The sequence below is a fragment of the Schistocerca piceifrons genome, chromosome 5 (genome assembly GCF_021461385.2).
Source record: "Schistocerca piceifrons isolate TAMUIC-IGC-003096 chromosome 5, iqSchPice1.1, whole genome shotgun sequence".
NCBI classification, from domain to species: domain Eukaryota; kingdom Metazoa; phylum Arthropoda; class Insecta; order Orthoptera; family Acrididae; genus Schistocerca; species Schistocerca piceifrons.
In genome coordinates, this window is record NC_060142.1 from 387,867,583 (window position 1) to 387,886,862 (window position 19,280).

The 19,280-nt window shown below is 36.5% G+C and overlaps 1 protein-coding gene across 1 annotated transcript in view; it reads right to left on the minus strand.

Moving 5' to 3' along the window:
• Positions 1-769: 769 nt before the first annotated feature.
• LOC124799314 (golgin subfamily A member 2-like) overlaps positions 770-19,280 on the minus strand; it is a 114,854-nt gene continuing 96,343 nt past the window's right edge. The window contains exons 8-14 of the mRNA XM_047262902.1: positions 18,738-18,956; positions 18,531-18,637; positions 10,359-10,509; positions 10,019-10,211; positions 2,080-2,259; positions 1,761-2,000; positions 770-1,631 (exon numbers count right to left, since the gene is read on the minus strand). Coding sequence (XP_047118858.1) covers positions 1,417-1,631; positions 1,761-2,000; positions 2,080-2,259; positions 10,019-10,211; positions 10,359-10,509; positions 18,531-18,637; positions 18,738-18,956 — 1,305 coding nt within the window. The 3' untranslated portion in view covers positions 770-1,416. The remainder of the gene's footprint in view (positions 1,632-1,760; positions 2,001-2,079; positions 2,260-10,018; positions 10,212-10,358; positions 10,510-18,530; positions 18,638-18,737; positions 18,957-19,280) is intronic.

Below are 19,280 nucleotides of genomic sequence, written 5' to 3' on the forward strand. Positions count from 1 at the left end.
AGTGTCTAGTAATGTTTCATTTAACTTTCACATTTTTATGTAAAATTTATAGAATAGTAAATCAAACAATTTGTTTACTATTTTGCTTATAATGATTAATTGTACAATAAACTGTAGTGCAACAATTACTGTGAAAGAAATCATTGTTTGGATGATATTTATAGGAAATAAGAGATTTTATTTTCCTGTAGAGAATTTGTAATGTAACTGCTGTGAAGGCAAAAATATTCTCATATACAAGTTTATTTTGAAGGCAAAATACAGGATACATCTCAAAAGAAAATTGTGTTAACATGATTTAATATCTGATGCTGCCTGCATGATCCACTTCTGTTTATAAAGATAATTATAGCTCCGTTGTAATTCAAAACTTGAGGCAACATTTATCAGCCCTGAAGAAGAGAAACAAAGTTATTATATAACAAGGTAAGTTTCAGATTATGAAATTATTAAAGTGATAATGTCTTCTTTATGACCTATATGGAAGCTTCACAGTCTGAATTTTGAAAATTCACCACTGAAATTTGAACTCTTGTTAACTGGTACAATATAGAAAAAGGACTGTTTAGACTTCAATGAAAGATCTGCAATTATATATGAATAAATGGCCATACTGGTCTGTGTGATTTCTGCCAAATGTTGTTGGTAGAGTTAATTTAAGTTGATCTGATGAACAATTTCAGTGGAATTTTTTTCTCACACACTGCTGAGGTATTTATGTTATTTCATGATAAGAATAATAATTAAAGACAAACGTTACACAATTAAATTTTAAATTCAATGTCCATGTATTTTCTTTTATAAATATTACAAAAGTAATTCATATCAACAGTTTCTTCTTTGCAAGTGTAAGACAGTGAAAAGTAATTTTAGTTAACTTTATTTACAATTTACAGGTGTTACATATATACACAAAACTATGTTACATCTGCACAAAATTAATATTAAGAATACTTTTTACAAAAACTTCAAGCAAAAATAAACTTATCATTATTAGATTTATGCAGCTTTCAACCATTCTTGCCTTGATGATACAACAGCATCATGTGGTTAAAAATGATGATAAATATACTTTACGTAATTTTACAGGTACAAAAATTGGCTATCAGAATTATGTTGTTGTGTTCTCACTTCACAAGAAAGATGTGAGGAGGCCTTATATATTGTATTACAGATACCTGAGAGAGCTGCTTCACAGAGCTAATGTAAGCTACATTATATGGAATGGAATCTTACCAAACAACTTCAGTGAAGCATATTTGCAGTCTCTCACCTTTACACTGCTACTTTTTTTGCAATTTAATCTCATTATGAGACTTTAACTTACAAATAATCATTAGCAGCAGTATCCTCAAAATACAGATATGCAGATGATCTGTCTATAGTAAAAAATTTAGTATTACTATGAATACTACTTCAAACTGTCAAGAGTCTCCCAGAACACCATGGACACGGATGGAAGTTTTCAGTGGTTTGTGGATCCACGAGATTACTGCTTCCTATCTCAGACAGTAATGCTATAATTTTTTCAGCTGTGGCTTCCTTATTCATCACATTCTCTTGCAAGGCAGGACCATCAGATTTTTCCACTTCATGATGATGACTTTCACTCTCAGATGGAATACTAATATCTGTAGACACAGAATCAATGCAGCATAAGTTGAATTTATTTTAAAAAAATGAAATATCAACCATGTATTTAAAAAGTTAAACAGTTAGAATTTATAGGCACAGAGAAATTCATCAAGTCATGTTCTTACCTACAACTGCTTCATCTTGGTGAAAAACAGGTGTCACTTTACTTTCATCTATGTGAACATCAATATTTTCTGGTGAACTTTCTTTTTCTGACACCAAGTTTCTCACAAGTGCACTCAGCTCTTGAAGTTTCATTTTCATTTCTTCTCTGTCTCTGGATACTCGAGCCAACTGTTCATCATTTTCTTTAGCTCTCTGTCGCAGAATATTCCTCTGCACTTGATACAGAGCAATGTATTCTCCTGCATGTGAAGTGACACATCAGCTACAAAAATCCAATACCAGATACTAAAACTCTAACAAAATCTTTTCTTATTATACCTATGGTTTCCGTTTCGCCTTGCAACTGCAGAACCAAATGTTCAAGTCTCTGTTTTTCTTCAGAGAGTTCAGCAACTTCTTCCATGGTTTTCTTGAATTTTTCCTGGAGTTTCTCCATTGCTTCTTTCATTTCTACTGGATCTTCATGCAGCATTGTGGGCACATCTGCTTGGCTGTTATCTGTAAGTGAATATTTGCATAATCTCTAGCTACAAGATACAATGTCAAATCCTATTAATTTGTTATTCAACATAATTCCAGTAATGAAAACTTCCATCCAATATACTGTACATTTTAAAGTTTTTAACACAGGATGCTCAAAACTTTAGGATCAAAATATTCCAACAGAGGGTCCTTAACTTACTTGGAGATAAGGATTCAAAAATTTGGCAAGACACCGATACATGATCTTTAATAAGTAATACAGGAGAGGCATGTAGTTTGAAACTGGTAATGTTTCATAATCAATAACTGCCTGCCACATCAATGTTTGTGTACTGCTTTTCAAGGTAGGACTACTGTATACTGACTACTGACATCAGCTATTTATTCAGTCTCATTATTGACCGAAATCTAAAGTCTGAGGTTAATATGCTGTAATTATAGACTGAAAATAAAGACATGTGGAGCTTATTGACTAATGGTAAGAATCTTTTTAACTCATTTAAGTAACTAAGTTTACAGCTGTGTAAGATAATGGTTGTGGTGACATTAATGAAGTATGATAAATGAATTAAATGTGGTGCATATGTAACCTATAGGAGCACAAAGAAATATGTTACATACAGATTAATTCCTTCTTTCTCGCCCCATCCGATAAGTCTTCCCAGACCTGGGGTTCGGAGTGACTTTTCTGAAATCTACCTCTCTTCCTAAACCTCACCAGTCCTTTTCCATCACCACTCTTCCTTCCACTTCAACCGTTCTGCCAGGAGGAGGAGCCACTGGTTCCAAAAGCTTGCAAACTTAAGTATTTTTTACATGTGTGAGTAGATTTTTTATCTATCCAATTATATGGTATGTTAATAAATAGTTTATTTTCAAAGAGTAATTAAATAATATTACATGCCTGAAATGTGTACATAGTGCTGCTGATAAGTACTATGAAATGAGATTCTACATGCTGCGGCATCAAATAAAATACTACTATATCCCTGAAGAATGCCATTCCCCACAGCTTCTATTTGCATCCAAAGTCCAAATGCCCCATCCACATCATTAATAGTAAGAGGAAGGAGGGAAGGAAGGTAGGGAGGGAGGGAAATTACCGTGCACATAAGAGATCTTTGACAATGCTTGCATCATCATTCTGTAACACAAATTCATTAACATGCTGGAAGTATAGTGCCACTTTTGGATCTATATGTTTAGTAATACAGTGGTTGGTGCTGAAAGCACCCATTAGAAAGGTAAGTTTATGTTTATCATGGAAGCAATTAGTGGCCCAGTTGACCATTTCACCCATATGTCTGACATCACAACAGATAATCTATTAAGGTATATGACTATTTCCTTTGTAGTTTGCCAACCATACTCAGTCATTGTTGTAGGATGCTTGTCAAATTCTTAGCATTCGATTATCCACCTGTCTCTCTTTTGCCATGTTAAATCGCAAACATGTAAGACAGAAGGCCTCCAATTGGTGAGTTTGAGCGTCATGAATCCGTGTTTGCAGATCTGCTGGCTGTTCAGACCAACATCCTCTATTAACAGCAAACAATGTGCAAGCTTCAGTAACCATTACTAGGTGTGACAGTTGAACAATGTGTGTCAATGTGAGTAGGGAAGTTCACTTAAGACACTTGGAGAGAGAGAGAAAAAAAAAACCCTCAACATATGTTACATGCTTATGGAATAGATAACTGGCCAAACAATTGTCAGAAGGTCACCTTTGGGGCACCAGTTGTACTCCAGTTGAATGAGGCTTACTACAGCAAGTAGAGTTCTATGTGAGTGGAGGTTTATTTACCTAGCATCTCATAGAAGTTCCATAGTTCATATTTATTCTAAAACAAACACCGTCAATGGTTAAGGTGGGCTGTTAGGTAGTATACAAATGAAACACAGCAAACCAAATTGAGTGGTCAGCCATCACAACCATAATTTGTGTAATGTGACATAAAATATTTGTAACAGAACACATATCTATAGAGAGAATGTGGTTTTAGCTTTTAATTACAAAGGAGTTTCATGGGAGATGGTATACACTTTCTATACAAAAGTGCATTTCATGGAACTGATGGGATACTGAAAAACTTCAAGCATTTCAGAAACAGAGCTCTTGTACTAGAAAATGCACCCTCATATCATGCACATAAATACATCCCTGCCATGACAGAGGCACACAAATGAGATCACTAAAGTCATCGATACATCCAAAAAAGTAAAAGTCAATTACAGGAGATTATGACATTTGTGTTGTTTAACACATCAGTCCTCCCAGAATACAACTGGCTTCATTTGCTTGAGATTAAATCACATATTTTAGCCCATTATAATGTTTCAAATTCTGATTATGCATCTTATAACTAATATCCTATCACCCAAAATTTATTATTCCTAAACCTTTCTTTGTATTTACTTCTTTGCTTTTTCGATATACAAGTAGTATAGGAGAAATCTTGCGTCTCTGCTGTACAACCTTCAGAATCTGATCACTTCTCTCTTTGTCTTCCATTCTTATTGTTCCTTATTTGTTCTTTAACATAGTGTATATTGGATTTTACAAAACTGTTTATCATCTAAGATGCTCAATTACTTTTCTCCCTATTCTTTTGTATATTATCTGTTCAGGTGTCAAGCTGATCGTGGGATGACTTTTGCACTCATCTGCCTTTGCTATTTTAGGACTGTGTGGACGATATTCTTCCACAAGTCATATGGAATATTGCCAACCTCATATATTCCATACACTTTCACAACTGTTTGGTTCTCATATCCCTCAACTGTTTTAGAAAGTATGCAGGAACATGCCAATCTGTTTTGTTTGGCTGCAGGTCTTCCAATGCTCTGTCACACTCTCAATCTAATACTGGGGCATTCCACATCAAAGGGACCAATATTAAAAAAGTGCCCCACTTGACCATCTCCAAATTTAATTAAATTTGGTGTAAAGGTTCTATACAGTCTTTGATGGTTCTATACCAAATTTCAGTCCAGTATCTTCAGTGGTTGAAGTTTTAGGGGTTTGTAAAAAGAGGCTACTCATCTTCGCATTACATATGAAGATGCAAATATGCCAAGTTTGCTATTGTAGTAGATGTTTGGTCATTTGCTTTAATATACCAAGACAACCTTTTGGCTGAATCACACCATAGCAAAAATTAGGGATTTGGCCACACCTAAATATAGATATAAACCTCTCAATGGCTAAAAAATTCGTCGGGCTATTCTGAGAGCCAAGGTTTGACCGACCACTGCTACTTTTCGTATGAAACACTCACAACAAAACTTCAGACGGGTATTTCTACCTATGATGTCTATATATGGATCAGATTTAATTCACATTGTATACCTAGATGAAAAGGATGTGCATTTCCAAATTTGGCCAAAAATTTTCTACGTGCAAATTTTACGGTATTTTTAGGGGGCGATATTTCAACTGTCTTGTTCAGTCCTCTTCTTCTTGACACAGTTAGAAAGAGCATGCTTAAGGTTTGAAAGCTGTGGTGGTGGTGGTTAGTGGTTAACGTCCCATCGACAACGAGGTCATTAGAGACGGAGCGCAAGCTTGGGTTAGGGAAGGATTGGGAAGGAAATCGGCCGTGCCCTTTCAAAGGAACCATCTCAGCATTCGCCTGAAACGATTTAGGGAAATCGCAGAAAACCTAAATCAGGATGGCCGAAGACGGGATTGAACCGTCGTCCTCCCGAATGCGAGTCCAGTGTGCTAACCACTGCGCCACCTCGCTCGGTTTTTGAAAGCTGTATTGCTTGAAGTACTGTGCTCATTAAGTCCCATAATTATTTTTTTATTTGAGTATATAAATCAGTTTCAAACATTAATTTAATACATGCCATAAAAACAAGTATAATGCACAATACAGCAAATCTGCAAGGCAAAAATACTAAAATGTCAGTTCCACTATTGGTTAAAAAGTTCTATTTTGTCAAGCACAGATTGTGGATAACTGTATAGTCTTCCTGATGATGATCTAGGTGGTGCTTCTAAAGTCACAAAAATATGTTGTTCAGGAATCCATCAGGTGTCTTTAGCAGTTGGCCACTGGAGGGAACAAGCAGAACCATGTGTGTGCATAATGCTGATGATGACATCTTGTTGTTCAAGTGAAACATCACACACATTTCCAACCCACTAAAAATTGTCATACATACTTGCAAAATACTGTCCTGGTTGTAAACTTGCAATTGAGATTGCTGGAATTACTTAATCCGCTTCGAATGCATTAACTGTGAATGCTGTAGCTTTAGCGGATATTGCTTAAATACAAATGGAAGAGTGCCAAAAATTTAAAGATATGGGCATCTTAATTGAGAAATTTAAGATTAAACTTCAGACTTCAAGCAATTGTATTAAAGATCAAATTTTGACTCTGCTCTCAAATAGCTGGACTATTGAAAAAATGGCTAAAGAATTTGCTGTTTTAACTAAAATGGTGATGGAGGCTAGGAAACTACCATTGGGAGATGTCCTCTTTTTTTTTTTTTTTAAGATGTTGCGTTTCCTCATTGATGTCCAGGCAAAAAGGATTGGGTTGCAGTAAGAATAAATGGGGAAAAGATTCATAAGAAGAAATGCCTGCTCCTTTGTAACTTGAAAGAAATGTTCCTTGCTTATTTTTTGCAATATGGAAATCAACTGAACTTCTCAAAATTTTGTGAGCTCAGGCTGAAATGGTGTACTACAGTTGGTGCTTCTGGATCACATTCTGTATGTGTATGTGCAATTCATTAAAATATCGAATTATGTTGGCTTCACCAATTTCCATGCGAGATAACTACAAGGATTTGATGAAAAAACTGTATGCAGTTTGGAATCAAAAGAGTGTATGCTGAAAAGTTGTGAGGAATGTCCAGGAAAAATGCTACTTCAGGCTTTTCTTGAAGATGCTTGTAAAGACTATGACACTGAACAAACAATGGAAGATTTCTTGGAGGCATCGATTTTGAAAATTACCGGTTTAAGAAGCCACCATCTTGTGTCGAAACACCAAATTTTATACCTTAAGCAGCTAAAAAGAAATCTTGCAGAAAATGAATTAATTATATTGATGGATTCTGCTGAGAATTATTCATTTGATCATCAAGATACTGTGGAAGGATTTCATTGGGTGAATAGTCAGGCCACATTACATACATTTGTTGTCTATTTTGGTGGCAAAGAATGCCCCAGAGTACTAGCATTTATATGATCAATGACTGTCTCTGTCATAATAACATTGTTGTCTGTGCCTTTCAAATAAAATTAATTGCATATTCAAAGACAAAGATTGAAACTAGTAAGAATATTTATTACTTTAGTGATTGTCCAGCACTCAACATAAGAATTTCAAAAATTTATGTTGGCACAAAAAGGATTTTGGCAGTACTGCTGAATCAAATTTTTTTAACAATCTACAGTAAATTGTCTTTATATAACCAAACATTGACTCAATATAATTTCTTCAAATTCTGTGATGATAGTGTTCCAAGCATAAAGGTTTTTTGTGTACCAAAAGAGGACATTAAAAAAAAATTACAGCCTGGTCAACAAACAAGGTTTGACATGGGACATACAACATCTGGAACAAGAGAAAATCATAGATTTAAGCCAATTAATTGTAATCAGCTCAGAGTAAGAAGGGTTTCCTATGATGCTACAGCATTCACTGTTAATGCCTTCGAAGTGGATGAAGAAATTCCAGCAATCTCAATTGCAAGTTTACAACTAGGACAGAATGTTGCACGCATGTATGACAATTTTTGGTTGGTTGAAAACATGTGAAGTTTCACATGAACAACAAGATGTCCTCAACAGCTTTATGCACCCACACAGTTCTGTTAATTCCTTCCACTGGCCAACTGTTAAAGACACCTGCTGGATTCCTGAACAACATATTGTCATGACTTTAAGAAGCGCCATCAACATCATCATTAGGAAGACTATACAGTTATCGACAATCTGCCTTTGACAAAATTGTAGAACTTTTTAACCAATAATGGAACTGACTCTTTAGTACTTTTGTTTTGCAAATTTGCTATGTTGTACATTATACTTGTTTTTATGGCATGTGTTAAATTAATGTTTGAAAAATGCAAGTTCCATAAATTAAACAATATAGCTTTCAAAGCATAAAGCATGCTCTTTCTAGCTCTGGCAAGAAGAAAAGGATTGAACAAGACACAGTTGAATGTTTTCCCCACAAAAATACCCTAAAACTTGCACGTAGAAAATTTTGGGTAACTTTGGAAATGCACATCTTTTCATCTAGGCATCCAATGTGAATTAAATTTGATCCATATATAGACATCATAGGTAGAAACAATCGCCTAAAGTTTTCGGATGATTGGTTCATGTGGAAAGTAGCAGAGTAGCTTTCAGAATAGTGCGACAAATTTTTTAGTTACTTTAGAGGCTTATATCCATATTTAGGTGACCAAATGCCTAATTTTTGCCATGGCGTGATTCACCTAAAAAGTTGTCTTTTTATAGTGAAGCAAATAACCAAATTTCTGCTAGAACTTTTAAAAAAGCCTAGCAAATCTGGCACATTTGCACCTTTATATGTGATATGGAAATGGGTAGCCTCTCTTTACAAGACCTTAAAAATTCAACCACTGAAGATTGTAGACTGAAATTTGGTATATAGTCATTAAAGACCATATGGAACATTCACACCAAATTTCATTAGATTGGATATGGTCAAGTGCGGATACTTGGTTCCCTTGACAACGAATGACCCTACTGGATTACGTATGTTCTGCAAATTTACACCCATACCCTGTTCTATCACATCAGCAGGCAGTTTCTCTCCCTCACAGAGGCATTCAATACATCACTTCCACCTATTCACACTCTCTTTTGCATTTAACAGCAAACTATCTTTTGAACTCTTAGTGTTGACACCTTCCCTTTAAAATTTTCTGTGGATTATTTGAAACTGTCCTTCTGAAGAAGGCTCCTTTTTTGAGTGGTTAAGTACTAGAATATAAATCCAAAGGTGCAGGTTCAATCCCCAGTCAGTCATAGTGGTCTTTTCTGTCACCTGCCACTTATTTCATCTCTGACAGTGTGAAAAATACCAAGTTGCACCAAAGACCCTAGTCAACATTAAATTGTTGCTACTCATATGTGTTTGGTTATGTCAGTTTGAAAGTTGAAGGAAAAGAAAGATAATCACTTGCACCCTCAATAGGACGGAGCCCAGGAAAGCACTTTGTGTTCAAACCATCCATGGATTGAGGTTGGTTTTACTTACTTAATGTGAAGACAGTAAAAGGTAAGAATGGAATAATAACATAAAACAATGGAGACTCAGTGCCAGAAAACTATAATGAGAGCAGATACAAGAAGGTAGAGATTAGGAAAGACTAGTCAGGATAATTGTGGGGCTTTTAAATTCTAAAAGCTTTTGTTATCCTGCCCATTTTTCCTTAGGTATCTTCCTCTCTTTTTTATTACTCTCTGTTCATTATTATTTTTTCAGTTGGTTTCCCCTTTTGTGCTACATTGTCTGACTGTGTGCAAATACTTATTCTTGCCTTCACTTGCCACACTGTAAGATACATTTTTTAAGTCTATTTTCTGTCTTCCTCCACTTGTGGCACAAAACCTAAAGCTTGTGTGTATTTATTATCCAAAATTTGTAAGTACTTATCATGCATAAATTTGCCACATCACACTGCCTTAAATCACATAGGTAGCCTGCCCTCTGAAACATTATTAAATTTTGGGGGTCTCATGAATGAAACTTACTACATGGTAAAAACAATTACTAACCTGAGCTATTCTGTTTGGCCTGTTGTAGCTGAGATAATAAACTATCTCGCTCTGCCTCCAACTGTTGGATACTCGCAGAGAGAGATGAAATGACTTTGTCAGTGTGAACAGATGCAGCATCTGGCGGACTCTTTTGTTGTTCCATAATAACACGTAATTCTGAGTTTTGCAACTTTAATTGCTCAATAACAGCCTTTAAAGAAAATATTAAATTGATAACTTTAACTCAGAATAAATGTTTGCATATAGTATTAACTGGGCAAATGTTGCTGAGAAAAATATCATCATGACCACACACAGTAACTGTTACATAATCTGAAACAAATCAGAAGTAACTTACTTTTGCCTCTGTAAGTTCTTGATTTAGCAAACTGTACTGCTCATTTTGCTTAACTTCAGCATCATCATGTTCATCAGATACATTTTCCTCAGGCTGTACTAGCTTACTTTCAAGTTGCTGTAATGCAGCTTCTTTCTCCTGTAGCTGCTGCCTGAAAGACAATGAATTCTGTTACAAAATTTTAGATGACAAAACATAGATTACTAAGTAAGTTATCTCATTACTATTTTAAATACAAAAGGAGAACTGTAATCACAGTCTCAAATGTTCTGACTAAAGATGACAGAAGAGGCTGCTTATTAATCACAAAACAGAGAAATAGTACAGCAGATTTTTTTTTTGTAGTCATCAGTTTTTTGAATGGCTTTATGCAGCCTGCAATGAATTTCTCTCTCATCACCTTCTTCATCTCAAAGTACCATACATCCTCAATTATTTGCTGCACAGATTTCAATCAGACTTCCCCTACAGTTTTTACCCTCTAGTATCATGGAAGTTATTCCTTGATGTCTTAAAATATGTCTTACCATGCTGTCCCTTTTTACTGTCAGTGTTTAGCATATGTAGCTTTATTAATGATACTGTGGAAAATACCTCATTCCTTACCTTATTAGACCACCTAATTTTTAACATCCTCCTATAGGATCACATCTTGACTACTTCAGTTTTCTTCTTTCCCTGTCTTTCCACAGTTTCACTAACACACAACACTGTGCCCCAAATGTATATTCTAAGAATGTTCTTCCTCACATTATGTCTTATGTTTAATATTCCCTGCTTTATCCATTGTGTGTTGTTTTGCTTCCAAGGTAGTAGTATTCCATCACTTCATGTACTCCACAGTCACAAATTTTGAGGTTAAATTTATAATTAACCTCATTACTTTAGTCTTTCTTCAGTTTACCCTCAGCCCATATTCTGTATTCATCATACTAATCATTCCATTCATAGCTCCTGTCATTCTTCATCATTTTCACTGAGGATTGGAATATATTAGCAAACCTTTTTAGTGAAAGGTACTAATGCAGTAAGCAGTGTCTACAGGCAGCCATTGGAAGGGAAGCCACCGCCAATATATGTGCGTCATGTGGCGCCACCTGGTGGTGACTGACTGCCGCTGATCGTGTGATCCAGGTTCACTCCTTGTTGTACTTTATAGCTGTTCATATTGCGCCAATGCACAGCCAAGATCTGGTACCGCGCACCACGGAATTTGAATCCCCGCCAGACATCATGGACATCGAAGACCCATAGAGGTCTCTGTACCATCGCGCCGTAAGCTGTGGCAGCGCATGCCTCCTGGCCCACATTTGGAGTGAGGGCACCACAGTGGAACACGTGGTTGCAGCAGCCAATAGCGGCGTCCCCGATCATGTACTTAAGCGCCTGGCTGTCGCTCAGCCTGCCAGTCTAACCTCGCGTGCGTCTCAGGACATATCGCCTCGCATTAGACAGCGTATTGACTTTTGTGTCGCTTTATGAGTGGACGTGGTTGTCTTGTTTGGTTTGTGACTCTGTTGTCTGTTCTTGTTTTGTGTCATAAGGTCCTTCGTTGGTCGTGTCCGTCCTCTCCCGTTGTGTTGCTGTTCGCGGGCCGCTCCGCAGGTCCCACCGTGTTTGTGTCACTACAACCCTGCGACCGTTTCGGTCGCCGTTACAACACAAGACGACTTAGTTTGTTTCTGGTCTTGAGTGGTTACTGATCTGGAACTGCTGCAATGCTACGCCAACTCTGCTATGTCCTGGAATTGTTATGCTTTGTTCACTTCGTGAACTCAAGTCTATTGCAGACTTACAGGAATGTGTGTTTGTTTTCCATGGTTCTGTGTTCCCACCGGAGCAAGAGATGAGAAACAGTCTCTACCAATGCTACACAGGATATAAAAGAACTTTTATTTTATTTTCTCTGCAATGCAGATAGTAAACAGTAGCACCTACAGGCTGCATCTGTATCTTAAACTCTTTTTAATCCATGCAATTTGTTGTCTTCCTTTCTTATTCTTCCCTCTTGGTACCTATACATATTGTGTATTACCCATCCTTTTCTGTAGATCACTCCTACTTTTCTCTGTATTTTGAATAAATTGAACCGTTTTACATTGTCAAATGCTATTTTTTAAGTCAACAGATCCTATGAATGTGTCTTGATTTTTCTTCAGTCTTGCTTTCAGAATCAAGTGGAACATTAGAACTACCCCTTGGGTGCACCAGAAAAATTTTTCCCAGTAGCATCTGGCTGCTTGTTGCTACTGCTGATACACGACTCATCTGCATATGGGCATGAGCCCACTGGCAACTCAAACAAACATGCGTTTTGTTGTAAAAGACGCATTTCCTTTCCAACTTTAAGTTTAAAATTTTTTATTGTTTATGTTTTATTGTTGTAGTCTACTCTGCAGTAGCGAAAAACAGTAATATTTTTTATTAGAGTATCAGTGCTTATCAGTTAAAATTACAAAAATTTAACTGAAAACTAAAACAATGAAAAATTCCCGAAATTTCAAAAAAATTCCCATGTTTTTCCCGGTTTTCTCCCAGACGAAAAAATTCCCGGGTTTTTCCCAGAAGTCCTGGGGTGTACACACCCTGGATGTATGAGGTGTTAAGCTGAATGTATAATAGTTCTTGCACTGATCTGCTCTTGCTGTCTTTCGGACTCTGTGGACGATATTTTTCCAAAAGTCAGATGGTATGTCTCCTGTCATTTTCTACACAACAACCGGAGTAGTTGGCTCATTTTCACTTTCGCCAATGATTTTACAAATGCTAAAGGACTGTAATTTGTCCCTTCTGGATTATTTGACTGAAAGGCATCCAGAACTCTGTTGAACTCTGACTTACACTGGATCCCTTGTCTTCCAAATCAACTTCCATTTCTACTTCTATCATGTCATCAAACAAGACCTTTCAATGTACTCTTTATACCTATACAGTCCTCTGTGTTTAGTAGAGGAATTCCAACTGCACTGTTAATGGTACTACCTTTGCTTTTAACTCCACTGAATCAGTCCTCCTAGTTGCCATTTCTTTTTCGATTTCTTCACATTTTTCCAGCAACCATTTCACCTAAGCGTCCCTGCATTACCTATTTATTTCAATCCTTAGCGACGTATTGCTGTATTGATATTTCCCATCAACATTCTTGAACTTCCTTTTTTTGTCTACCAGTGGAATTATCATTACCAACGTTTCTTTGCTGATACCTTCCTTGCACCACGCCTGTCATCTCCATTCCTCTTGAACTGAAATGCCTGCTGTGGTTTTCATTATCGCAGTGTGTACAGCTTACAGAACTTCAAACGTGTCTAATCATTCCTCAAGTACTTAACTATCCCACTTTTTTACTCATTGATTCTACTACACAATTCTCTTAAACTTCAGTCTACTCTTCGTTACTAAACTCCGATCTCAATATAGGTCTGCTCCTGGGTACATGTTACAATACACTAATGGATCCAGGATCTCTTTCAGACCATGATGTAATCCAGTTGGAATGTTCCCAGGTACAAGTATACCTCCTCCGCTTGTGGTTTTTGGATAAAGTTTCTGCTCTATTAACAGCTAAAATTTACTGCAGAACTCAATTGAGGAACATGTTTTCAAAACTCGATAAATGCAACAGATACAGTTTTTCATAAAATGAGTGTTTCTATTTTCACCTGAATAGATGTGTTTCAGCATTTGAATTTTTACATGACTGCTGGATCTCACTGACAGTATTGTAATGAAACATATTAAAATTTGATTTTTATAACAATAAATTAAGACGCAAATTTTCCACTTTTTTTTTCAAAAGTCAATAAATGCTTATAATTATTGCTGGTATCAGTTATGTTGCCTTCTTTAATTCCATGTATTTTTTCAAAAACTAATTTTTTATGTGCTGTAGTGTTTATAATACGTCTGCATTGTTGTTAAATGTGTATTTTTGCATCTATTACTACATTCAGCATTTTTTTAATTTATAGTTTTTCACTTTATTGAGAATACAAACCTTAATAACAGAAATACAATGGCACAATACAACATAACAATGATAATTATTTTAACATAATTGTTTAGCTTATATCATTAATATCAATCCTACATGAAGTGTGAAAAGAATAACAAGAAAGTATTGTATGCTACAATAACACTGTCACTGTCAAGCCTCTTACATCTATACATTATCCATTTAGGACATCTTTGTTAAACTCCTTTGCACCATCTGGACTTTCAAAATACACGTCTTTCTTCTTTTCTTTGCTTATCATATTTTGCTTTGGTAGAAGGGTGGATGTTAGTACCGTTGGATGGCATGGTTTCTTTCATCTCAGGGTGTCAACTTACACTGGGTCTTGTAACGGACTTGAATTACGTAACCATTACGGCACCTCATCTGAACCTCTCGATACCAGTAATATTCTACTGTTTTTCTGTTAACTACTTAACATATTTTTGAGACAACATTCAGATTTGATTTCACTTGTGATACATCGATATGTTTATATTGCAATGATATTATTCTTATGTGTATTTTTTTTTTTTTTTTTTTTTTTGTCACTATGATCTTTGATGTACTTGTAACTCTGATTTTTGGGCGCGTAAGCGATAGATAGTTAGTTGTTGAGTTGTTAGAGAGTTGGACCTTGAGAGGGTTAAGTCTTAGACGTCATGTTGGAAAGATGCATATTGTAGTTGGCTTATAAAATGTGGGGAAGATGTTTTCAAGCATGTTTTGTATTGTGAAGTGATGTTTGTGTGTCACGTGATATTGCAATAAAAACAATTAAAAGGAAGTGTAACTTAAATTCGGAGTGCTAATTATTTTTTTACATCACCATTGTCCAGCAAAAGTGTAAGCTTCAAAAATGATTTGTGAAGCGCATCTACAAAACTTTTGAATATAGCAGAATAAAACTTAGGCCTCTTTGCATCCGAGCTTGGAGTCATAACTACCTAGATTTTAAACGATTGAGCCATGACTTTACAACGAGACCAGTGTTGGAAATACGGAAAGATGAGTGCCCAGTTTTTTTTTTTTCATTATTACATGAAATGACTTTATTAACTGTGCTCTAATAACACCTGCCACATAATAACTTAGTTGTTGCCCGAAAATGCAGTATTTAGCAGCGTGAGCAATACCACAATCGTTATTAAATTCTGACCTTTGTTGTGGTAGGGTTGTTAGAGCCTCCAGAGTATGTATCACTTACTGACACATTAATATTTTTTTGCTTTCTTGTGTGAGATGACGCACTGGCTGTTCATTTTGAAAGGCAGCTTGCATTTTAGTATTTTCTGTGCACTAACTTTTACATTTTTAACAGTCCAGTCTGTGTTTAGTACTGTGAGAGTATCATGCTCTTCTAAAATATCATAATATTCTTCAGGAGAAAAGATGCTTTCTTTTTTTCTGTTAAGATTTTCAGTTCTATCTGTATTCAATAGCATGTCACTATGGTCATGAACAGGGAAGAAGTGATGAGTTTCTTTTTTTTTCCCTTCCAAGAACGCTTTAAGCATCGTCCATCATACAAGTGGTTTTTTTTTTTTTTTTTTTTTGCTGTTTCAAGAATCTTAAGATTAGATGTATAGTACTGGTGATTTTTTTTAAATACAAGTCACAAAGGAAGCCCAGCAAAGCCAAAGCAACTTCACTGCATCCTCCTGAGGATTCTGTCCCCACCAGATGTACAAAAAGATGCTTTCCTTTTTTTGTTGATCATGATGCACAGATTGTATTGGGCACAAAACCTCAGTGACTGATAATTTTGGAATAGCCTGATTTTACTGCAAGTCATACTAAATCTTAATGAAAGTTGGATTATCTACCCTCATTATATCATAAACCACTTTGCACGAGATTATAGAACATGTGTCTAGTTCGTAGTTCATTCTTATGTGGTAGACATGTTTCTGCTTTTACAACCATTAAACCAAACTTACAAGTGGAGCAGGTATTGGTATGAGGTGTCCTGAATGATACAAGGATATGTTTGTAAAATACTTGCTTGTATTTTTATAAGGAGCATTGTTTTAGTCTTAGATTTTTTTCTTTTTTTTCACAGAACCTCTTGAACATTTTACTGACTGGGAGATCTGATGGCAAATAACCTCTTGTAAAATTCCCTCTTCCATGGTGGTTCTCTCTGCATTTATAACCAGTTATCTCCTTAAGATCCTTTCTGTTCTGTCGCCATCTCTCCTTTACTCTGGTAACCTTCCTCCTTCATGGACATGCCAGATACCCCTTGAAAAGGGCATGACTAACAGGCACTACTTCACCATTCTCTTTTCTAATGGTATGGTATATACCATCGTCACTGTTTTCTTACTTTTTTCACTCTGGGTGTCCGTTACTCTGCACTGAGGTAAAGAAATATTCAGAAATTTTAATAGAAACATATCTGGATCCATTTTATTTAATGATGCCACATGATGATGAATGTGGGAAGTAGCGTCATAGGAGAATCCAGCAGCTTTTGCATTCTTTCATTCTTTTAGCTTCTGATCGTGAAACCTCGTGTTTCAGGTTTATGTAAGCTCTTCCTGAATCAGGTACGTAATACAATATTGGCATTGCTACTTTTTATTTCGGAGAGTAACTCGGCGATCTCGTTAGACACACTTCGGTAGTTTACTAACATGAGATTAAGCATATTTAAATCCTTTGGAATGACCTGGTTAGGCGAACTAACAATTTTTACAGTTGGCACACTCACATCAGTGACATGAACTGGTAATTTTTCAGGCCAACGGTTTGTTTCTCGTGGGGAGGAACCTAACGTAAAAAACCCCCATGTGCACACCACAAGTACTGTGCTACCCATGTAGCTGCTTCCTGTGTGTAGTGCACCCCTGATCTATTGAGGGGCATCCTACAACCTTCCACCGCCTAGCGTAGGTCAAGGAATCTACAACCCTTTTTGTCACAGAGTCGACATAACCTCTGGTTTAGATTCTCCACTTGACTCCAAACCAGAGGACCCCGGTCCACTTTGGGCACGACGCTGCACATTATCAGCTTGGCTTCCACTCCTTGAGAGATGGAGGCCGCCTTCGCCAATTTAGCAAGCTGTCGAAAGGACCCAAGGATTCCTCGGAACCCCGACGACAGCATTGTTGGTGCCGACATTTGCAACAATCCGCAGCTGGCTGCAACCCGCACGCTCTATAGCTGCCAGAAGAGCCTCTTGCACATCCTGGACAAGGTCCCCCCAGCAAGCACACTGAGTGAATGTTGGACTTCTTCCCCACCCTGGCCGCTATGTTCCTGAGGCCCTCCATGACCCGTCTAACATTGGAGCTCCCAATAACTAACAAACCCCTACTCCCACATGCCTTTCCGGACCTTGCTGAAGGAGTGGCCACTATCCTGGCAGAAGGTGCATTCTGATTCGGCTCAGCCCCGATCACAGGTTGCACTATTCAAACTTATACAAGTGAGGTTAGAATTCACTGTCAGTATCACTATTCCTAATAAACATATAAAAACTGCTACTTTCAATGTATTGAGTCTAAATGACACAAATAAATGTGAAAACTGAGTCAAAGGTCAACGCTATGCCATTACCATGCCTAACTCAACTTTGAAATTTTTTGCACATATCGAGCTTTGAATAAACGCTCCTCAATTAGTCTTTCTCCTCTCTCATTCCAACTACCAAGCTCATATTCTCTGGTAATTGTTTCTTCCATTCCTTCCTCCACTGTTAAATGGAATATGGCTGATTGATACAAACTTCGGTGCAAGTACAGTAGTAGCTCTTTAGAATGTTATATGTCTCAGGTATTGCATTAAAGGCACTGAGAACTGAAAGGCAGATTGAGGGTGAGGGTGGGGGGCCATGAGTTGAGTTTTCAGAAAACAAATCATTTGGTGAACACAGTTCTGGTCCCCTATGTACATAAGAGGTGAGGCACAGTATGTTGTTAATGAACACAGCCATGTCCCCATTACTTCTCCCAGTAGTGATACTCTGTCTTTTCAGTATTAACGATTTTTTTAAACATAGAAGCACTGTATGTTTTTTACAGATGGATATTAAAAGGTCTCCCAGTGATATTAAAACTCATTTCCTCCACATGCATCTTGAGCCTACTCACAAGTTTCACAGCAAAATGGGAATCAACTTATTGTGAAGTTTGATGTCTTTCCCTTTACCAATAACCATAAATTATAATTACCTTATGTTTTTCAGCTCATTTTCCAAATCCAGGATTTGTTCACACTTTTCTTTGTTTACGTGTTGCTCATACTGCAGTTTTTCTGTCAGTTCTAGTTTAGTATTGCTCTGAAATACACAATACAAACAGTTATTTACAAATAAGTATTAAAAAAAAAAGCCTTACATATTACACAGGTTATCATTCACATATAGTAACAATACAAACCATTGTCACAAACCCATTTTCAAGTTCTTCCAGCCGTTCTTTCAATTTCTGATTCTGCGCAACGGCCCTTGCAGCAGCAACTTTATCACTTTCGATAGCAGCCAACAATCGTTCTTTATTAGGCTGATCTTCTTTCATACTCTCTATCATTGACTCTAAGTCTTCTATCCTTGTCAATCTGTCTTTCAGGTCAACTGACAGTTCCTCAATTTGTTGTTGCTATAAAATAAAGAACATGATCACTACCTCTCTGTACAATTTGAGATTATAGTAAAGAAGAAACTATATTTCTGTGCATAAATATACAACATGTTTTGTCATTTATTACTCTTATAACACATTCTAAGTGTCTAAGGTGCAATATAATGGTGTTAATTGCAACAACATTTCACATTCATGTGAACAACACTTGTCACGATTATCACAGGGAGAAAAGATAAAATGAAATCCTAGCAAACGGAAAAAGATGTTTTGCCCTAGTCTCATCCTATTATACATCTTTCACTCTATTCTTTGATACACTCCTGGAAATGGAAAAAAGAA